This window comes from Ictalurus furcatus, chromosome 6 (genome assembly GCF_023375685.1).
Source record: "Ictalurus furcatus strain D&B chromosome 6, Billie_1.0, whole genome shotgun sequence".
NCBI lineage: Eukaryota > Metazoa > Chordata > Actinopteri > Siluriformes > Ictaluridae > Ictalurus > Ictalurus furcatus.
Genome location: NC_071260.1, coordinates 4,499,065 through 4,522,624, shown reverse-complemented (window position 1 = coordinate 4,522,624; position 23,560 = coordinate 4,499,065). Strand labels below are relative to the sequence as shown.

The 23,560-nt window shown below is 45.3% G+C and overlaps 1 protein-coding gene across 5 annotated transcripts in view; it reads left to right on the top strand.

Moving 5' to 3' along the window:
* Nucleotides 1–23,560, top strand: part of znf385b (zinc finger protein 385B) — a 211,487-nt gene that overhangs the window by 71,517 nt on the left and 116,410 nt on the right. The window contains exon 1 of one of the 5 annotated variants that reach the window (XM_053626274.1): nucleotides 17,099–17,632. The exons of 3 other annotated variants lie outside the window; for them this stretch is intronic. In XM_053626274.1, coding sequence (XP_053482249.1) covers nucleotides 17,623–17,632 — 10 coding nt within the window. In that variant the 5' untranslated portion in view covers nucleotides 17,099–17,622. Of the gene's footprint in view, nucleotides 1–17,098; nucleotides 18,186–23,560 lie in introns of those variants that run through there. One more of the 5 variants, XM_053626273.1, reaches the window with a different exon arrangement.

The window sequence follows — 23,560 nt, the reverse complement described above, 5'->3', positions numbered from 1 at the left end:
AAAACACCTGTTATTGGGAAATAATCACCTTCTGGGTTGTAACAGTACCTACGCTTTGTGTTGAGTTGCATCACACCACCCAGTTGTTGATTATTTTCCTATAACAGCCTACCCACATGTGTTTTATACCTTACATGGATGATATGACGAAATGTAAACAGGATCTTAGACAAGAAGGCTGACTCACGATAGAGTGCTAAGTAATTTGTATAAGATTTCTATCCAATAATATCTCCATGGTTATGAAAACCTTGGTGAAAACGGATTCAAATAAATCGGGCTGACGTTCAGCTCGGAATGCTAATCTTAATCTTTATTCAAATTTTCATGCAGACCCATGATAACAGGCTGAACTCAATCTGAACCGAGTCAAGTTGGAACACGCTCACATTGTACAGTGTTGTAAAAGATTTCTGCCTTTTGGAGATTTGTGGAGTTGGGCTGATGTTGCTGAAATAATTGGCAGCTCTGTGCTGGATTGTGTGTGAGGTACAATACTGCAGAAAATCTGCAGCTCATTTAGTCACCATTCTGTGACACTGGGCTCACTAAACCTGTTTCGGGCTCTAAAGCCTTGTTTTAAATGTGCTTATGTAATAGAGTATGCACTTACTCAGTGATGATCAGCTTGTAGAGGATATTATAGTGACTAAATGCTAACACAGATAAACACGAGCAGAAACCAGTGAAGCCATGCTAACCAGTGCAGTATCTGTGTTCATTAGGCCCCATGTTTTCCCTCAGTCCCTCAGCTGCATTTTCCCTTAATATGCTACATGATGGAACTGAAATGGTTTCTAAGGTCATTGTTTGGGGATCAGTTGGGTCTGGGAACAACCTTGTAACACAGGACCCTTACAACACTGTGCAAGACTATAGGCTCCTAAGAACGTAGAGCCTTAAGAATACCGGCCTCTGGAAACATAGGGTCCTCAGAACACAGGGTCCTGGGAAGGGCCCTGTAAACATGGTTCTGGGAACATAGGTTTCTTGGGCTCTGAGAATATTTGACCACAAGAACATACAGCAGGGAACATAGAACCATGAGAATGTAAGACCCTGGGAACACATGGCCCCAGGAACATAGAGTTCTGGGGACATAGAGTCCTCAGAACATTGGGGCATAAGAATATAGGGTCGTCAGGACACAGGATCCTGAGAACACTAAACCATAAGAACACAGGGTATTGAGAAACATAGAACCCTGGGAATGTTAGGCCCTAGGGCTGTGGAAACATTGGGCTCTGGGAATATAGTGTCCTCAGAACATTGCCATAAGAACATAGGGTTATGGAAATGTAGAACCTTGGGAATATAGTGCTCTAGGAAAATAGGGCCCATGGAACACAGGGTCTTCAGAACACAGAGCCCTGAGAACATTGGGTCATGAGAACATAGGGTTCTGGGAAAATAAAGTCCTCAGAACACAGGTCCATGAAAACATGGGGCCATAAAAATGTATGATTCAGGCAACTTAGAACCCTGGGAATGTAGAAACCAAGGAACATCTGGCTCTGGGACCATAGTGCATTAAAACCATAATAATAATAGATAGATAGATCAATCGATCCCATCCTCTAGGATTTATAAAAGTATTGACCTATCTATTTATCTGTTCCCAGGGTGTATGGCACTATGTCCTGAAGATCCTATGTTCCCCAAAAGCCAGATGTCCCTAGTCCTTTGTTCCTAGGTTCCTACAGTGTAGTGTCCGAGGTACATAGGGTTCTTGAACCGTGTGGCTCTGGGGCTATAGTACACTGGGAACATTGGCCCCTAAGCGCATAGAGTCCTGAGAACATAAAGTTTTTGGAACCCAGGGCCCTGAGGACATTGGGCAATAATGACAAATGATCCTGGGAACAAGAATCCATACAAATGTATGTCTATAGGAATATAGTGTCTGGGAATATATGACTTTGAACGCATAGGGTCCAAAAAACCCTACAGTACGTGAGTTATTAACATGCCAACTTGCCAGTTATAGCAGTTACACAGTCATGTCCTGGGTGAAATGACCCAGTTTAAGTTAAAGCCTCCCTCCCGTTGATGTACAGTACATTAAACAAACCACCTTTATAGCTCTTTAAACCTGTTACTTGATATCTTCGCTTTAAAAAACATGAGCTAATATAATTATAAAAGCACGACTGACTAACCGCATTATCTCATTTCACGAAGATGTAAAGTAAGTATTTGATTAGCATGTGTGTGATATAATAACAGTGTGCATCAGGATCCACTTCAAGACGTCGTCAGAAAAGGTGTCTTTTGTGCTTTTGTCATTCAGGGAGTCACTTACTGCCATTTCATCCCCAAGAAATGGAGACAGAATACAGATGAAAGAAAGCATATTCACATTCTTAAATTGGACGCATTCAATTTGAAAGCCTTAATTTAGAAGCTCGATCCGAACAGCCGATAATTTCTTTCTCGTCGTGGCGCTAATAAAAGATTTGTCTGCTCGGTTTGATTAACCGTCTACTCATCTGCCGAGGATTGACAGCTGTTATCTCTTCCTGATCGCCGAGTCAGCGTGCTGTTCACAATAAGCTCTCGTGACCTTTTGTGACCTGTACGAATACAGTCCTTTAGAGTCATCTGTTTTCTACTTGGTATAGCGTGTGGAAGATGTGCAGATATTCAGAAGTGTTCAGCGCTTGCGTGTTTAGTTTTATGTTGGTACTTGAGCTAAGCATTGCTCTCATTTTACTCATTAATCACTTGACCTCCTTGGACTTGGCCTCAACTTGTCGTGTAAATATGGATAACGACTTGCTTATGGTTCAAGTCAAGTTGGGTTTCATGGTCATCAATGCCTCACGATAAAATGAGCCGCATTTTATATATACATACATATATATATATATATATATATATATATATATATATATATATATTTTTTTTTTTTTTTTTACTTCCCTTCCATCCTTCTATTGTTTTCTTGCTTGCCAGGGTAATAGCATTACTGTACGTGTACACAAATTGTCCGAATAACCCACTTAAGTAGTCCTACTCAAATTTTACCAAACAGTAGCCATGAAAAAACATAATTTGTTGTTTTTTAAAAAAAAAACAACAAAAGCAACTTCATGTTGAATTTCTACCTGATTTATTATTATTCTTATTATTCTTATTATTTTATATCATAGAATCTCTTACTGAACACACCAAACAGCCATCATATAATTATATAGTGCAGTGGTATAGTCTCTACTGAGCTCGATAGCAAACACCTCCAGGTAGTTCAGCAGCTAAACATTGACAGTTTAAGTGTGTAAACGATGTGAGGACTGAAAAATGCTACTACTTTCCACTGCCATAGATTTAAATGTCATGCTGAAATGTTTCACAGACTGTCACCAAACGTCAAGACTTTGGCAAATGGTATGGTGGCTCAGTGGTTGGAATTGTCACCTCATAGCTCCAGGGTCCCCTGGTGATTAGATTGATGTTGACCAATCACAGGCGTCCATCTGGATGGGTAAACGGAACAGACCCGAGCAGAGCAGTTAATGGTTTATTCTCAGCATGTTCAGCTGCCTCATGATGATGTGTGACTGACTTCATATGTCTCAGATATGATTGTGGCCCATAAGTGCAATACAGAAAACACAACGGAATTTCTTCCCGTCTCTCTTTCTGTCGAGCTACACATGATACTCCTGAGATACCAGTGATCCTGACCCCTTCTGCTCTCCGGACCGGCCCGATCCATCCTGATGCCCTACTTCTGGTTGGAGTCCTCAACAATTGGAAGTCACGTGCTGCTGCTGAGGATGGCCCCACATGATGCAGCCTAATGATCATTGAGATTACTGACCATGGTACCACTTAAAAACCATAAAGATGGCTTTGGACCTCAATTCATATTAATGCTCTGATGGCTTAGGACTACAATTGCCACAAACAGTTCTGCACTCAAGTCTCCATCAGTGAACAGTGGAGAAGTTCAACAACGCAGACTGCATGTGAAAACTGTAATGAATTTTCCTGCTTGCACAGCTGCACTATTTGACCATGTAGTATTAGCACATTTATAGAAGGGATTTATTTATAATTGCACTGGGTGTCACCCAGATGAGGACGGGTTCCCTTCTGAGTCTGGTTCCTCTCAAGGTTTCCTCATAATATCGGGGAGTCTCGGGGAGTTTTTCCTCACCACCGTCGCCTCTGACTTGCTCATTAGGGACGAATTCATACATATAAAATCTATATCCTGAATTTTTATATTTCTGTAAAGATGCTTTGGGACAGTGTCCACTGTTAAAAGTGGACGCTATACGAATAAAACTGAATTGAATTGAACCAAAAACACACCAGCAAATAGAAATGATTTGATTTAATTAAGTTTTTAATTAGGCTGTTCTCGTTATAATTTGGCTGTTGTGTTTTTTTTTAGATTGGCCCTTGTTATTAGTCTTGCTGTCGAATTCTCGGTGTTGCTCTTGTCCTTTCTGATCTGCGCTTGTGATTTTGTTTCATTAAATGTCTTTTTTCCTTTACAGGCCACTGTACTCTAAGGAGACACGTTAGACTTCAGCTTACCAGATGTGGTAGGAATTAGCGAATAGTAAACTGTGGGGAAATTTAGGGGGGAAATAAAGAAGAAAAGCGACCATGGTGATCATGGTCGCTTAATCATGCACCATAAACGATGCCTTGTCTATGATGTCCTGCTCGAAAAGAAATGTATATAGTTGAATATAAGTAGTCTAGGGTTCAAAGGGGTTAAGCTTCATATGCTGTAATCATACATCCAGTAATGAGCCAATAATGCGTAAACGCCCACTTCTCTTCGGCTGCTATTTGTTTCTAAATGGAGTGATCCTCCGAGTTAATCACGAGTTTATCATTTTAAGTTATTTAAATAGAACCGTTGGGTGTGGGGGGCCAGTCACCTCTGAATCTGCTCCAGTGCCTTTTCATGGAGGCTGAAATTGAATTTCAGTGAACCGCGACGTTAAAGGCTCGCCGTGTGATGTCCACCGTAAAGTCTGGATTCTCATACCTCATGAATAATACCATATCGCATGATGAAACACTGTCTGTTTCATGATGAAACACTGTTTTACTGCCCCTGTCACATATGGTTATGACTTTTTGAAACTTCTTTACCCCGGCTTGAATGGATGACATGTGAGCTTCATTAAATTCCAGCGCTTGTTGAATAAATCTTGAGGTCATGGAGGAATATGATCGATTTTTATTATTTATTTTTTTTCTTTTCCTTTCAAAGAGTACAAAGCCGATTCTCGAGCAGGCAAGGTTGTTGAAGAGGAAATTCTTAATGTTGTTTTCTCTTTAGATTCCTGCGTAGAAATGAACAGAGGTGCTTTTCCCTGGCACTGCCTCCAAGGGTTATCTGGAATCAATTTTGTGAAACCTATGTTATTCTGCGGATGATGTCATGGCGAAAGCGTGCAGGAGGACTCGCCGGAGTGCATAGGATTATAACGTTTGGCTCGGGAGCACATTTCCAAGCATTTAGTCCAACCTTATTTTTAATCCAAAAAGAAGTGAAGTGTCACACATGGATCGGGTTAACTTCAGATTCAGATTGTTTTGAGGATAAAAAGGAAAAGAGCTTCTCCATTCCAGCAACTGCAGTTTATCCATTCTCTCAACGCTAAGCTTTTTGTTGGATTTGATTTTGTCCATTAAGAGCCCTGCTGGAATAATAGCTCTCCATGGAGGCAGCATGTTTCTCCAAGAAGCCATCGATTACTTCTCTGTATGCATCTCTAAGTTCATTATGCAGTGTAACTGTTGCTTCTTAGCTTTTGTGTAGTACTAATGTACTAATATCCGAGTTGTTTAGAGGACTGTGTTTGGTATTCGGTATATAAATGAACATTCAGTGGTACTGTTGATTTCTCTCCATCTCTCTGTCTCTCTCTTCATGCAGCACTCAACACTCTGACTGCAGATATATGTACTGGAGATATTTTCCATATTCTGGAATATCAAAGGAAATTGCCTTTGAATTGCAGGGTATTTCCTTTTTCCTCTTCTCAAGTGTTGGGTTATTTATTTATTTTGCTCCACCAGCATATTGTTTATCATGGCGTTTCAGAGTTAGTGCAATTTCCGTCCAGCTGCTGCTGTTGTTGTTTTTTGCCCATAATGGAAACACCATAAATAACTAAAATCTAACTATTGCTTAAAAGGTGGTTGTTACACTTGGCAGAGTTGTGTGGTCGGCAGGCGCTTTTTGATCACAGCTCTGAGTAGGTGCAGGAGTTAGATGCAGGATACGAATGTCGACTCAAAGCATGTTTAGAGTTAAACATACACCAGTACACTAGGCAGAGGTCAAAACACAGGCTGGCAAAAACAGAGACCGGATAGTCCGTAATTACGACCAGGTAACACGCACAGGTCAAAATCGGACACGGGGTTATAAACGAAGGCCTGGGGAACCAAGACGAGACTCAGAAATGCAAAAGGTCGGTCATCCAGACAACGTGTTAGACTTTATACAAACTATCAATTACGGAAGGAACCGATCAGTGAGTAAACGAGAATAGGAAGCTGTGGCCATGTGAGGAAAGTGGTGCACAGAAAGGTTCAGAACTTCTGAATAATGTAGTTGATTCTTGCGTCTTCGTATTTGGGGATGCATACTACACACTGCACTGGGTTTCAGTTTGAATGAGTATTGTTGTACTTGTATTTAGCCAAAGGAAGGATCCGTGTTCTCCCTAACTTTCAAAGCTAGAGGTAGCTTTGTAGGGGAAATCACTGAAGATTGATTTACTCTTGGGTCCCAGCAGTCCTACTCCATTATTATAGAAGTATAATCCAAACATGGTGGGTTGAAAAAATTTGGAAGTTTGGATCGATGGTGTCTCCCCAAGCGCCTGAAAACGTGACATTGCAGCCAATGTGTTACAGTTACAAATTGGCTCAATCGCATATATTAATGTGAACTCCAGTTCCAGTCCAGTTGTCCTATTGAAAATTCGTTGAGTATTTACCACAGACAACTGCTTCATGTTTTTTCTGTCACTGTCCTTGCCCTGTTAAGCACATTCTGTTTAACGAGAGGTCATTTTCCATTAAATCTGGAAAGTCTCGTCTTCATTACCGGACTGAGTAATTCCTGCATGTCCATCCTGGTTTGGCTGATGCCGAGAGCGCCTAATAGTGACGTTATCCTGGATTGTGCTTCTAATAGCAAGTGACTTTACTGCTGAGAGTGAGGAAGCAAGCGGAGGGTCGATTGGGTCATTTCCTGCAGCGCTTCAAGGTTTTGCATGACCCCCCGTGGTCAATACGGGATGTTCTCTCCGCCTTTGGCGCCGAGGGATGGGCAGGATCGGGGTGTTTGTAGTGGAGAAGGATTAACGTGGAGGACCGGTGGACGCACAGAGCAGCAGGAGGGAGCTCCAGATGGAAATTGATGGCTTAGATTTTCAGAAACCTGCAAACCCACACAGCCACATGTTCCCTGCTTCATAATGCTCCATTGCTTGCACTGACACAATCGACATACCAGTAAACTCTTGACTTTGTCTGACTTTGTCGAATGCCCAGTTATTACCCATCTCCCATTTGTGCAGGAGCAGATTACCGCATGCTAATTCTCCCCAGAGACTCAACGCCCTGCTTCTCAGCATGTCTCTGTGCAATAGGCATGGCTGCGTGGGCTGAGTTCTTTAGATCCGATTTAATTATCTGCATCAGCCGACTGAGAATGAGGAGAAGCCTTTATTCTGAAGTGGAAATCCTGTAATATATTTTGGATGAGCTTCTTTCATGGCTCTGATAGGTTTGCAGAAGCTTGAATAAACAGCAGAGACTGAGCTTCCTTCACTGCTCAGCCAGAACCCTGGAGCGACTGACTTACTGACTTTTTGACCATATTGCTAAGAACTAATCATTATACCCTGATGGATACATTTGAGTCTGTTCAGTTTGTGTGAGTGTGTGAGTGTTGTAGTGATGAGTTGCCTGTGGCTAAAACTGTTTGCAGGATTTCTCCACAGGTCCCACCCCCGATGTGCAAAATCATTTGGCTTCATTTAATATTCTATTTCTATAGCATCATTAAAAGCCTGCGATTAGGATTTGGTCAATTGCATTCATAGCTGTTAACCTCAAGGCAGGCTTAATCTTCCTATAGTCCTTCACAATGGGACAAAAACAGATACATTTGATAGATAGCATCTTAGTGTTCACCAGCTGGCTACTCGTTTGTCCTTCTGTCCCCACAGAAATTGTTTTATAGTCTCTGTGCTCGCAGGGAACAGCACGAAAGGACATCCAATTCATTGTGAACACTCATGACCACCTACTTGAGAGAAAATCTGCTCTGAGTGGAGAGATTTGGCAGTCCTGTCATTGCCCCTGTCATTGCTACCAATTGTCCCTCGCTCTTTCCCATATTGGCTCTTTCTCAGCCTCCCATCATGGTGTTGTGTTTCAGTACAACTTTGAGCTGGGAAATCAACAGTGAGATTAAGCAGCTGTCTTGCACCTGACACGGGCGATCATTCCGATCGCCATGGGGTCACGATTTGATGGTGCTGGCAAATACCGATATCCTGCTGAGAGGAACCTTTCCAACAGTGCCAGAAAATGGCTTTTGATGTTGGGATTTGACCAGCTGTCCAGTGCCAAAACACGATCTGATCTAGTGCAGACCACAGAGACATGTCATAATAACAGACCTCCGAGTAGATAAAGAGTGCGGTGGGAGATTCATCCATTCATACTTGGCGCCCAGGTCAGATTTGGGTGGATTCAGATCCTATCCCAAAAAATCCGTGTGTGAGTCGTGAACGCACCCTGACTGGAACGATGGTCCGTTGCAGGGCACCATGCAGACACGTTCACACACTTTTCACCTAGAGGTAATTTATTGCAGCCAATCCCACCTATTGGTATGAGAACCTGCAGGAAACCCACGTGGGGAAACCGACAGTCAGTAACCCAAGCTCAGGATCAAATCTGGAAGTGTGGTGCTGTCAAGCAACAATGCTACTCGCTGCTCTGTCCCGGGGAAAAGATAGTGAGAGATAAAGATAGCTAGAGATGCAGATCCAGGGGACAGTAGTGACAGTGATGGATTTGAGATGGGGCAGCCGCTTCACATTCTGTTGTGTTTAGGTGTCTGATGTTTGGAAGAACACACTGATTTAACTACAGTCTCAGAACCCACGAGTCATCCCGGGGATCATGTCTCGAGTTTTGCTTTCTCTTTTTTCTGCAGCCAGTGGTATTTTGGTATTGATGGCTTGATTTACACAATCCGTCACTGAGAGCTAGTGATATGGAGTGATTTGGAATAGTCTTCTCTTTGACCATTCCAAAGACATTATATACTAAAATTATCAAGATGGTATTTACCGCTTTGCTGATGACCATCAATAAATGTCAGCGCTTAAGAAATGTAGGACCTTCTTTTTTTTGGTGCGTCACCTCACAGTTCTCCAAAGGCAAAGTTTAGAGGAAAATAAAAAGAATAAGCTGTTGTTGTTCAGCTTTGAAAGGCATGAAATGAACTGGCCTGGACTGTTTGTCACTTCTTTTTTTCTTTTTTTCTTTCTTGACCACTGATGCAAGAGACTTGTTCCGCTGCGGCAGATTGACTATGTGATTGTCACTGTGAGGATTCGAGGAGCAGGGTTTCACCTCACTGCTTCACCTTTTCTTTCGTTTCAATCAGAATCTGCACAAACAGCTCTCACCGGTAAACACAGACAGACACGTGTCGAGGTGCGTTCACGTTTACATTTAGTTTGCTGAGTCCAAATCAGCGCGAAGTTGATGCTTTTGGTTTATTTTCCACTTGGCTTGGTATGGTTTCACACTGCAGATAATTAAGTGAACCGAAGAACAACAAACGGCTGAGGGCTGAAAACGTATTCGTAAAACTCTTTCACTCATTACAGAGAAAGACGGGGGAGAAAAGGTAAAGAAAACCTTTCTCAAGCATGCATAGAAATGACAAAAATCCCCCAAGCATGGAAAACAGAATCGGTGCTCAATTTATTACTAGTTAATTACATACACCAAGTGGCTAGTTTAAAACATTTTGTGTATCGCATCCAGTTCCATGATCCAGATCTCCAAAACGAGTCACATTTTTGCAGGGCTACCTTCGCCGGCACTACCTATAGGCAGAGTAGGCGATTGTCTAGGGCCTCGGGCTTTTGGGGGGGGACCCATAAACATCACATCACTATACGCTAGTCCACCAATCAAGACGGGCGGCCACTGGATATAGATGAATTGTCCATTGGATATAGATGAATTGTCACTCACCTGTAGTGAAACCAATTAATGTCACTATTTCAAAGTGGGTCCCACCCTCTGATTGACTACGTTTACATGGACAGCAATAATCTAATTACTGACCTTATTTTGATTAAGACAATACAGTGATTAAGGTGTTTACATGAGTTGCTTTTAGAATATTCCTTTCATGTTCCCGTTTTACATGTTACAGAATATAGATCGATCAACAGCACACGTCATTACGTCACCGCGACACGCCGTCCGACGTTCCCGCCGGAAATTCACGTATCAGTACCGTTTACAGTTTTGGGTGTTTCGTTTTTACGTTTACGAAAGCTTCAAGTGCGGTTAATTATTCGTCATGCTATACGTGCTAATAGACGACTGATTGAAGCCGTGGGCTGCGTCCCAAACCACGTACTTACCGTCTATATATTATAAAATACATGTATTTCACCTACTATATATTGTAGTAGGCAAGTACGCGGTTTGGGACGCAGCCGTGCTCTCTTGTTTGCTGACAAACGGTTGAGCGCTGCCGTGTGTGTACGTGTCCTGTCACAAAATGCGGTGAAAACTCTCACACGACGTTAATAGTGTGATTGAGGTGTGTGCTTGTCTGTAACGCACGTCGATAATGTGACTAAAACAGGAATACTCCACACGTCTTAATTCCATTTGTGTTTACTTCGAGTACGACTTTAGTCGGATTAAGGTCATCAATAATCGCTGTTTACATGCTAGTTTCTTAATCAGAGTATCGTCTTAATCGGGTTCATATCGGATTATTGTCGTCCATGTAAACGTACTGATCGTATGAAGAGATAGGGTACGATGAACAAAATGCAAAAACGCAGCTTTTCTGCACCTGACTTGACTATAAGTCAGCGCTTTATGATGGCGCCGAAATGAACACATCCTTCAGGCGCTGCTGAGTGAAAGGCTGAACAGGCACGCAAAGAAAGTACAGCTCGTGATGCAGGTATGCGACTTATCATCATCTATTTCGGAGTGATTGTAACGTGTTCTAAAAATAGACTGAGCCGTGTTCTCTCGATCAGAGTCATTTCGGGATAGAACATTTATTCCGAGTTCAAAAGGGCGCGAACGCCTTCAACACGTCGAGTCCGTCAGACACTTTGAATTCGCACGTGCAGTGACGTTGCGTCGGGAGCCGACTAGCAGAATACTCGAGTAACGGTAAAGAAGTTTGCATTCAAAGTCGAAGAGCAAACACACTAGAGCTTTTTTTTTTTTTTTAAACTCGGTATATCTTCTAAATCCCGCTGATGTTCACATTACCGCGTTAACATAATACTTCATTGTAGTTTTCAAGTCACAGATTCTCTTGTTATATTTATTGGAAAATAAGCATACAGTTTTATGAAGAAATGAACTGTTCTTTCTGCTTAGTAGTTTAGTAGTCTCCTTCACTTCCACTAGCAGTTGATTCGTGCGTATAGTGAATATTAAATGTATTGCACTGCAATACGTAATATGACTATGTCTATATGGGTCCAATAGGAGGGGGAAATCGTGTCCATACCCAGCTTGGAAAAAACGATAAAGGCTCTGATCATTTACTGAAGTGGTGTGCGGGAACTGTTCATCTGTAATGATTTGTTGGCGATGTAATGTTGTCTTGTATTTTTTTTTTTCTTTCATTTTACTTTACAGAGTAGACAAAACTGTTCGTTATCCCAAATAGTGAGTGGGTGTGTTACTGTAAATAAATTACTTAAGAAATTACTACAAATAAATAAAGAAAAATCCTGGCTGCCTTAAAAATTTTAGTCAGTGTTGCTTTATGAGTAGTTTCTAATTATATTATAATTAACTGACTTAAAAAAAAAAAAAAAAAAAGTTTAATCAGGTTAAGTTAACATTTTAAAGTAATTGGGAAAAACCATGTTTTCATAGGAGGGGTGCGGAGGGACCGCCAAGATTCCAAAAAATTTTCTCCAAACGTGTAGAACCGGCCCTGCTTCTAGCCTTCACACTCCATCCAAACATGAATGTGGTTCACTCCAGGACATTCCACCTCCTCTCGGAATGTCTTCTTAAGCTGACGCACTTATAAAATCAGACCTTTTTAATGTTGTTCACAGTATGCGTTCTCATTTGAGGCTGAATGGGTTTACCACGTTATGTGTCAGCTTGGGTGTAGTGGCTGACTTATTTTCCTGCATCATTGGCCCTGTGTTCCGTTTTCACAAGCCGTGTTCTATTTTAAGGTGCCATTTTAGAGATGTGGGATCAGGGTGAAATAAATACAGTAAATCTGAAATAACTATACCGTAACGTTATGCTACGGCGCAGTCTTACGACGTGCCAGCACAGGGGAGCATTTATAAAATAAAATAGAAAATGAAGAGTATTTCTTTCAAAAACACCGAGCGCATTTAGTTGTTTATAAAATAGTCGAATAGCTGTGCAAATCCGATATTGGCAATAGTTCAGGCAGTGTGTTGGCGTGAATCGCGGTAATAGGATAACGGGAAAACTCTGGGTTTACGTTCGTTTGTTAATCGTTAATCAGATTTCTCTCTTAATACATTGTGTGTCCTTTAAATTTTGGAGTTGCTATTCTAGTAAATATGAATATATTTTTAATGATGGCACTGGATAGCACTTATACCAGCAGCTCTGGCAGTAGTTCCAGCTGCAAGCCAAATCTCAGGTTTATATTAACGCACTTGTTCTAATAATTTACCGTTCCCATAGTAACAGGTTACACGAGGACTTTGATTGTTGAATGTTTCACGTGACCCGTTTAGAAAGTGTCTCCAGTCATCGATGTGGCGTAGTTTTCTCTGAGCAGATGTTTATTTCACTTTTTTGTTTTGGAAGGAGTCTCCAGTGTCAGTGCTTTGTAAAGTCTTCAGGACAAAGGAGTTTCTGTTTTTTCCGTTTCTGTGTGACATGACGGGCTGAAATGTCTCATTCATTTTAAGGACGGGAATATAGAGAGGGCGAGCGAGTGACGGTTTGTAGCTGCTGTAACAAGTGACGACTAATGATCTCGTTTGTTTAGCAGGAACGTTCCACAGTGGAGCATCAAATGCGATCTAAATGGATTTTTTTTTAAAAATGGTGTGTCGTTATTTAATAAATTGTTGGGAATAAACCACTTCGGGATGTGGTGTTTATTGGAAAATCGAACGCTTCGTGATGGTAACAGTAACTCATGAGTGGCCACATCACGTTATGACGTCACCGATTATTTTCCCGTAACGGCATGTCCCCATGCGTTTTATTCTTTACATGACGCGGTCCTTCTTCATGCAGTTAAGTTGATTGGGTCATAAATATGTTGTAGTGTTCTAACCCTGATTTACATCGCGCTCTATCGCTCTCTCTTTTACATTAAGGGGATTTTACCCTCAACCTGCTAGAGAACAAAGGTGAACCTTTCCACGTCTCCTTTTTTAACAGCTCGCCCACTTCCAATGTATGGCCTCTGGAACATTTCTAATGAGATCTTAATGAAACACAGATTCACCGAGCCGCCCAGCGTGACATCGCCCTCTCCTCATTGTGTTGATTCAGCGGTAATTAAGTGCTCATGTAAATTTGGCCTGATGTATTATCTGAAGCAGTGGGTAGGATCTCCAGTGCGGCTGGCCGCATGATTGGATTGGTAGTGAAGCCGTGTGTGTTTTTGTTTTGTTTTGTTTTGTTTAGTCCCCCCCCCCCCCTTTTTATTGCACAAAAGAGTCTTCTGGCTTGAGCTAACACTCTCCTCGATTAGTCTGGTATTGATCTAAACGTAAATGAGAATGGATATGATGTTGACTGGTGTAGCCGTTGCTTGCTCCTGGCAATATTTCCGAGTTTGAGAATATTCTTGGCTGAACGATTTAATTTCAGCCGTGTCCTGGTGACTTTCCTCTTTAGCTTGGCTTGCAATTTCAAGTCTTATTATAGAGATATATAGTTTGCTTTGGTCTGTGTTTTGAGACGCTATTAATCCGTCTCCTGGCTAGCGTCACGCGAAATACTGATGTTGATATTAGAGAGTGGATTATGGCAACATACCTTATCGTAATTACATCTGACCATCTGACACGTGCTTTAATTGTCTCCTTCCCGTTTTGCATTGGGGGTGGAGGGGTGGGGAGTGGGGGGGGGGGTCGGGGGGTTGACAAGTCCTTGTCTGTTGCTGCCTTTCTCTTTTGCTCCCTCCCCAAAATAGAGTTATTTACGAGGCAGCTGAAAGGGACTTTGCTTACACCGGGAGCTTATGCTTTAATACCCAAGCGTTCGCACGTACTATATTATCGTAGACAATGACAACAGGCCGTTCGGAATGGTTACGTATCTGCAGTTTAAATTTACCGTCAGGTGGAACAAAGCTTCTGGATGGCCCTTAATGATGCTGTATGTGACCGTAAGGCCACGTGCCTTGGTTTACTCGGCCGTTTTGACACCCGATACCTGCATCTGTGCTTCATTTGCGAATTGGAAGGAGCATAAATTGCATTGTCAGTGGAAAGAATCCTTGACATGCGCCACATATTTATAGCTCCCTCTTAGCTTTGCTTGTCGTGGGTAATGCGATATCGTCCGCGAAGCAAAGACGAGCTATTAAGCAGTCACCTGTTGGAAGGCTCCGTTTGTCCAGGGTTGTAACCCAAGTAGCGGACGAGCTTGAGCCGTTGAAAATGGCCCTGTCTTGCGTACATCAATCATATCAGCAGCATGGGGGTGAAAACAGAGGACATAACCTCCTGGGGCCACGTGGTTCGGGAATATTTGGCGCGGCGGTCAGGGCATCACTCAGAGAATCGTAAATCGCCTTTCTCCAAATCCGCTGAAAAAAGAAGTCGCGCTCACGTACAGTGGGCAGCCGGGCCGTCCTTGATGGAAAGGAACCCCGCAGTCCGATCTAAGACACTACTATAATACTGCCGACGTGATCTCGAGTTTCCAGCGTAGTCAGACAGGAATTTATTTGACACGAGATACTGCACATGAATGACTTCGTACAGAAATGTTCTTTCAAGCGTGAAGCGTGAAAGTAGTAAAACTAAGGTCCATGTCGTGGTGTTTTCGGGTGACGCGTTTTTAGGTGGAATTTCTTGCTCGATACTTCTCCACCATCTTTCGTTTTTTTTTTGTTTTTTTTCCCCCTCCACGTCAGACCTTCATGAACCGTCCTTCGATCTCTAGGCTCGGCGCTCTCATGTCCTTTGATGCGAGTCTTGCTGTGTTTAAACATTCTGTCGTGTAACCTGATGCGAGTAGATTGTTCTTTCACCTTCTTCTTTCAAACGGTCCTGAATGTGCTAACTGAAATGATGTTTGAGTGAGCGCTTCAGCGAGCCTTTGCAGACTTGTAGCTTCAGATTCACGTTGACGGCTGACGGGAGCAGAACCCGATGAGGTCTTCCGCTCTTGTAGCACATCCTCCTCGAGGTTCGGCGAGTTGTGCGTCCTGAGAAGCTTTTCTGCTCACCGCGGGTGTAAAGAGTGGGTAGTTGATCCACTGTGCACTTTTTTTGTCAGCTCGAACAAGCCTGGTCATTCTCCTCTGTCCACAGAACTGTGATCGAAGTCACTGAGATCACGTGTTCCTCCGTGCTGCAGTCAGAATACCTTTAAGCGCAAGTTTCTACCTTTTTATTTACTTTTAATGGTAAACACCTCTGGTTGAAATGAATAGAAAACAAACATATTTCAGTTCAGGGACGTCTGAAATTTTTCAGAACTATATATAATAGTGGAAAATGTAGAAATCTCGCCATGTGAAGTTTTTTTCCCCCCAGGCTGCCATACGCGTACGTGATGAAGCTTCTTCCAAAACACAAGCTAGAACACAGTGTTGCTCTGTAGAGAGAAAAAAAAAACAAAAACAAAAAAAACCTCGCGTTACTTCTACGCTTCGGCGTTGAACAGACGCTTTTATTCAGATCCAAACAAAGCATCTAGCAAGGATTCGTAACTCGAAGAAATGAGAGACAGATGCAAGCCGGTGCGAGTGCTAGAGCTGGCGCGGTGTTAATAAAATAAAACAATAAAAAGTCAAACAAAACGCAGTTAACGTAAACGTATTAAAGTTCCGGAAGGTTTGCAGTTCTCAGAATTATACGATGGTCGAAAGTGTCAATTTGTGCACGTGAAGGGTTTACTCAAGCCGCCACACATACAGCGCAGTGAAAATAAATAAATAAATAAATAAATAAATAAATATGAGTCTGATGATGGGCCGTATTTGCAGAGCAAATGAGGTGCCGAGCGATTTTTGGAAAGGCTTGTATCAGATAACTGACACAACCGAAACGGCAGCTGGTGCCAGTGGTAGTGGAGAGTTCATCTGTCCCGGTCTTTAAACTTTAACTGTTAATGATCTGTGCGTTCAAATGAAAAAGTTGAGCGCCGTTTGGCGCCGTTTTAAACTTCTGATCCAAAACGATTCGAGTTGGAGTGGATCTCATGTACAAGCTCATTTTTCAAAGTGTAGATTAACTCCTCACGATGTGATTTGAGACACGACCCGAGTGTTAACGGTTAAAGGCTGAGAGAAAGCCATAACCCGCATGTTTGACCTTATACCCCGTTCTCCAGCTCTTCCTCCACCTGTATCTGCTCGGCCATCGGAGCTGACGCTTTTCCACCCATCGCCCGGGAGATGCATTGAACAGTCAGATGGTTGTTAGGAGGTCTTCCTTGAGACCCCCCCCACCCCCCCACCCTCCGTTCTCCCGTGGATCTCCGAGGGGCTGCTGGGAATTCTCGTGTCTCACCTCATTTACACACGTCTGAGCAGATAGCACCGACTCACATTACGCTCTCCCAGTGAGCGAAGGGTATTCAGCTGCGCTTGCTGTGCCATTTACAGCGCCAACTCTCTCTCTCTCTCTCTCTCTCTCTCTCTACTAAATACACACACAGTTCCTCTCGCCTGCCTTTCCCGCTCTCTCACACACACTCTCAGGAGTCACCCGCTCGTCTCACGTCTCCACTCGTGTCTCTCTGCATGGCCGGCTGATCACACAAGTCGCTCCTGATTTACGAGAGCCAGATTCCTCCAGGCTGACTCGCAGCGAGACGGATCCGTGCTTTGTGACGGAGAGGGAGAACCCATTTGTATGTGTAATTTTTTATTTTTTTCACCGCCTGTCTCTCCACATCAGTGATGGACTGACCCAGTTTTTTTCCCCTGCTGTGGGTTGATTTCTTTTTTTTTTTTTTTTTTTGTGCACTGTGGTTCAGAGGTGTAAGAGATCTGGTGACAGCCTCTCTCTCTCTCTGTCTCTCGTTCTCTCTGCGTGTTTCATCTCTGCCTCTCTCGTCCTCTCTGTCCACTTCGCTCGATCGTCTCCTGGAACTTATCCTCCCCTCTACCAGCATCCGACCGCTCTACGCTCGCACATCATGCTCCTAGGTGAGTCCTGTTCCTCCCTCTTTACCTTCGCCAAACTCCGTTGAGCTGATGAGACATCTGAGTGAAGGAAGCTGTAAACACCGAGAGCGCTGGCAGGAACGGCAGGCTTTTGTTCCGTCGCTCTTGGTTTTAATTCGATTGCATCCAAGAACTTTCAGCGTGACGAGCTCGAAATATTGGCTTTGGTTATCGGGTTTGTTGAGAAGAATCCTGCCGTCACTGATGTTTGCTTTGCGCTTGTACAATTTGTTCTGGGCTTATAAACACATCACAGATGATGCAAGCTTTAATAGCGTGATCTTATATTGCTGCAGTGCCTTGCAGCTGTTATTGTTTCGGGGTTTTCTCGTGGTTGTGAAGTTAGAACTCGGAATCATCAGTGAATTCAGGATCGTTTGTTTCTCGAGCCTTTTAATTCTCGAAATTTTTCATTCAGGGTACTTTTTGCTATTGGTATGATTGATGATGTTACATTTATACAAGCAGCTAATAATAATAATGGATATTAAAAATCGAAATATCAAACATCAACCAGAAGAAACGAAGATGCACAGTGAGTTGTGTTTTTTAAAAATTTTTTAAAATCATTTTTAAACGCAGAATCGGAATCTTGCGAATTTGTTACGGAGTTATTTTACCGCAGTTCTTTAATTCAGGATGCTTATGGGGATTTTTTTTTTTTGGATGGGGAATTGTTACATGTGTATTATCTGTATAGCCTGTTTTCTAACTATGAAGCCTGGGAAACTGTTCAAATATTGCAACCGGGAAAAGAAACAAGGATACCCAGTACGTGTTATGGAGGGTCTTTATTTATGAAAAACAAAAAAAAACATTCCCCTGGGCTCGTTCTCTGTAACTCGGCTGCAGTCCACAGGTCCAAACTGAATATTGCGGTGGCTCATCCGAATAATTCTTAAGATGATGATATCATGGAAGCTTGTCTTTCAGAGAAACTCTCCACTCGGTTAATGAGCTAACGAACACAATAAATTGATGGATTGTCACAACGATGCTCAAACGCAGCTCGTGTGTGATTGAAGAACGATTTAGGTTTTAGCGTTAGTCTACTCTGAGTGACTAGACTTGATTTCTGATATCGTAATAATAAATAATAATAAATAACGATGACTACGGTTTGTTTCGGACGTCACGTGAGCATTCGTTCATGATCTGGTGCAGGTTCGTTTCAGGTTTCTAGTTTCCTGTCTTTGTGCTCCAGCTCATTCGGTTCAAATCGGTAAATTGTTTCGAAAATGTTCATTGACGATTAATGATGAGCACGTTCCGTGAGCTGCTTGTGAATGTAATACACTGGAGTTGTGATATCCAGAGTGCCACTACTGATTCTCTGCCCTCATTACGTCATGAGCTATCGTTAATTGAATGCATAGGGTGCGTTGCAACGATTTTACAGCGTACACACACTGCGCGAGTGCAAACAGACCTGCGTTTGTCAGATCCTGCTGGTGGGTTCATACCAGGTTCCTCCTTTTCATCAATGATGCACACAAAAGGAACACAAATGAGCACCCTCTTGTGGAGAAAATTCAGCCTGTTACAGCTGAGGGAGGGAGTGATTGAGAGAGTGAGTGAGAGGGTGAGAGTGGACATGATGGAGAGATTGCGATGGAGAAAGAGTGTGATTGCTTTAGGGTGGGAGAAAGAGAGTGATTGAGAGAGTGAGTGATGGAAAGAGGGAGTAACGGAGAGGGAATGATGGAGGATGTGTGTGAGGGAGGGAGGGAGTGATGGGGAGAGAGAGTGAGGGTGCGAGAGAGGGAGAGAGAGAGGGAGTGATGGAGAGAGAGGGAGTGATTGAGAGAGAGTGAGGGTGAGAGAGGGAGTGATTGAGAGAGAGTGATGGAGAGAGAGGGGGTGATAGAGATGGAGTGAGGGTGAGAGAGTGATGGAGAGGGGGTGATGGAGAGAGAGTGAGGGTAAGAGAGAGGGGGTGAGAGAGAGGGAGTGATGGAGAGAGAGAGTGGGTGAAAGAGAGGGGGTGATGGAGACGGAGTGAGGGTGAAAGAGAGGGAGTGATGGAGAGAGAGTGAGGGAGAGGGTGTGATGGAGAGACGGTGAGAGAGAGGGAGTGATGGAGAGAGTGGGTGAAAGAGAGGGGTGAGACAGGGAGTGATGGAGAGGGAGAGAGGGTGATTGAGAGGGAGTGGGTGAAAGAGAGGAGAGATAGGGAGTGATGGAGAGAGAGTGAGGGGGTGGAGAGGGAGTGATGGAGAGAGAGTGAGGGTGGTGGAGAGGGAGTGATGGTGAGAGAGTGAGGGGGTGGAGAGGGAGTGATGGAGAGAGAGTGAGGGGGTGGAGAGGGAGTGATGGTGAGAGAGTGAGGGGGTGGAGAGGGAGTGATGGAGAGAGAGTGAGGGTGGTGGAGAGGGAGTGATGGAGAGAGAGTGAGGGGGTGGAGAGGGAGTGATGGAGTGAGAGTGAGGGGGTGGAGAGGGAGTGATGGAGAGAGGGTGAGGGGGTGGAGAGGGAGTGATGGAGAGAGAGTGAGGGTGGTGGAGAGGGAGTGATGGAGAGAGGGTGAGGGGGTGGAGAGGGAGTGATGGAGAGAGGGTGAGGGGGTGGAGAGGGAGTGATGGAGAGAGAGTGAGGGTGGTGGAGAGGGAGTGATGGAGAGAGAGTGAGGGGGTGGAGAGGGAGTGATGGAGTGAGAGTGAGGGGGTGGAGAGGGAGTGATGGAGAGAGAGTGAGGGGGTGGAGAGGGAGTGATGGAGAGAGGGTGAGGGGGTGGAGAGGGAGTGATGGAGTGAGAGTGAGGGTGGTTGAGAGGGAGTGATAGAGTGAGAGTGAGGGGGTGGAGAGGGAGTGATGGAGAGAGAGTGAGGGGGTGGAGAGGGAGTGATGGAGAGAGAGTGAGGGGGTGGAGAGGGAGTGATGGAGTGAGAGTGAGGGTGGTGGAGAGGGAGTGATGGAGAGAGAGTGAGGGTGGTGGAGAGGGAGTGATGGAGAGAGAGTGAGGGGGTGGAGAGGGAGTGATGGAGAGAGAGTGAGGGGGTGGAGAGGGAGTGATGGAGAGAGGGTGAGGGGGTGGAGAGGGAGTGATGGAGAGAGGGTGAGGGGGTGGAGAGGGAGTGATGGAGTGAGAGTGAGGGGGTGGAGAGGGAGTGATGGAGAGAGAGTGAGGGGGTGGAGAGGGAGTGATGGAGAGAGGGTGAGGGGGTGGAGAGGGAGTGATGGAGAGAGGGTGAGGGGGTGGAGAGGGAGTGATGGAGAGAGGGTGAGGGGGTGGAGAGGGAGTGATGGAGAGAGGGTGAGGGGGTGGAGAGGGAGTGATGGAGTGAGAGTGAGGGGGTGGAGAGGGAGTGATGGAGTGAGAGTGAGGGGGTGGAGAGGGAGTGATGGAGAGAGGGTGAGGGGGTGGAGAGGGGGTGCTGGAGAGGGAGTGATGGAGAGAGAGTGAGGGTGGTGGAGAGGGAGTGATGGAGAGAGAGTGAGGGGGTGGAGAGGGAGTGATGGAGTGAGAGTGAGGGGGTGGAGAGGGAGTGATGGAGAGAGGGTGAGGGGGTGGAGAGGGAGTGATGGAGAGAGAGTGAGGGTGGTGGAGAGGGAGTGATGGAGAGAGGGTGAGGGGGTGGAGAGGGAGTGATGGAGAGAGGGTGAGGGGGTGGAGAGGGAGTGATGGAGAGAGAGTGAGGGTGGTGGAGAGGGAGTGATGGAGAGAGAGTGAGGGGGTGGAGAGGGAGTGATGGAGTGAGAGTGAGGGGGTGGAGAGGGAGTGATGGAGAGAGAGTGAGGGGGTGGAGAGGGAGTGATGGAGAGAGGGTGAGGGGGTGGAGAGGGAGTGATGGAGTGAGAGTGAGGGTGGTTGAGAGGGAGTGATAGAGTGAGAGTGAGGGGGTGGAGAGGGAGTGATGGAGAGAGAGTGAGGGGGTGGAGAGGGAGTGATGGAGAGAGAGTGAGGGGGTGGAGAGGGAGTGATGGAGTGAGAGTGAGGGTGGTGGAGAGGGAGTGATGGAGAGAGAGTGAGGGTGGTGGAGAGGGAGTGATGGAGAGAGAGTGAGGGGGTGGAGAGGGAGTGATGGAGAGAGAGTGAGGGGGTGGAGAGGGAGTGATGGAGAGAGGGTGAGGGGGTGGAGAGGGAGTGATGGAGAGAGGGTGAGGGGGTGGAGAGGGAGTGATGGAGTGAGAGTGAGGGGGTGGAGAGGGAGTGATGGAGAGAGAGTGAGGGGGTGGAGAGGGAGTGATGGAGAGAGGGTGAGGGGGTGGAGAGGGAGTGATGGAGAGAGGGTGAGGGGGTGGAGAGGGAGTGATGGAGAGAGGGTGAGGGGGTGGAGAGGGAGTGATGGAGTGAGAGTGAGGGGGTGGAGAGGGAGTGATGGAGAGAGAGTGAGGGGGTGGAGAGGGAGTGATGGAGAGAAGGTGAGGGGGTGGAGAGGGAGTGATGGAGAGAGAGTGAGGGTGGTTGAGAGGGAGTGATAGAGTGAGAGTGAGGGGGTGGAGAGGGAGTGATGGAGAGAGGGTGAGGGGGTGGAGAGGGAGTGATGGAGTGAGAGTGAGGGTGGTGGAGAGGGAGTGATGGAGAGAGAGTGAGGGGGTGGAGAGGGAGTGATGGTGAGAGAGTGAGGGTGGTGGAGAGGGAGTGATGGAGAGAGAGTGAGGGGGTGGAGAGGGAGTGATGGAGAGAGAGTGAGGGGGTGGAGAGGGAGTGATGGAGAGAGGGTGAGGGGGTGGAGAGGGAGTGATGGAGAGAGGGTGAGGGGGTGGAGAGGGAGTGATGGAGTGAGAGTGAGGGGGTGGAGAGGGAGTGATGGAGAGAGAGTGAGGGGGTGGAGAGGGAGTGATGGAGAGAGGGTGAGGGGGTGGAGAGGGAGTGATGGAGAGAGAGTGAGGGTGGTTGAGAGGGAGTGATAGAGTGAGAGTGAGGGGGTGGAGAGGGAGTGATGGAGAGAGAGTGAGGGGGTGGAGAGGGAGTGATGGAGTGAGAGTGAGGGTGGTTGAGAGGGAGTGATGGAGAGAGTGTGAGGGGGTGGAGAGGGAGTGATGGAGTGAGAGTGAGGGGGTGGAGAGGGAGTGATGGAGAGAGAGTAAGGGGGTGGAGAGGGAGTGATGGAGAGAGAGTTATGGAGTGAGAGCGTGAGGGTGGTTGAGAGGGAGGGGTTCAGAGAGTGAGGGTGAGAGAAGGAGTGATGGGAGCGAGGGTGACAGAGAGAGAGTGATGGAGAGAGAGTGTGCGTGAGTGAGGGGTTAAGTGTGGGATTAAGTGAGGGTGAGAGTGAGTGAGTTTGAGTGAGTCATTGGTTGAATGAGGGGTGAACGGGTGAGGAAGTGGGTGAGGAAGTGGATGAATCATGAGTGAGTGAATGGATAAATGACTGAGTGAATGAGGAAGTGGATGAGTGAATGAGATGGTGAATGAGTGAATGAAGAAAGGAGTAATGAGTAAGTGAATCAGAGAGTCTGAGTGTGAATGAGTGAGGGCATTGGAGAGGGAGGAAGAGAGCGAGTTAATTACTCGTGAATTAATTATTGAGTACATGAATCAGTGAGTGCATGAATCAGTGAGTGAGCGAGTGCATGAATCAGTGAGTGCATGAATCAGTGAGTGCATGAATCAGTGAGTGAGCGAGTGCATGAATCAGTGAGTGCATGAATCAGTGAGTGCATGAATCAGTGAGTGAGCGAGTGCATGAATCAGTGAGTGCATGAATCAGTGAGTGAGCGAGTGCATGAATCAGTGAGTGCATGAATCAGTGAGTGCATGAATCAGTGAGTGAGCGAGTGCATGAATCAGTGAGTGCATGAATCAGTGAGTGCATGAATCAGTGAGTGCATGAATCAGTGAGTGAGCGAGTGCATGAATCAGTGAGTGCATGAATCAGTGAGTGAGCGAGTGCATGAATCAGTGAGTGCATGAATCAGTGAGTGCATGAATCAGTGAGTGCATGAATCAGTGAGTGAGCGAGTGCA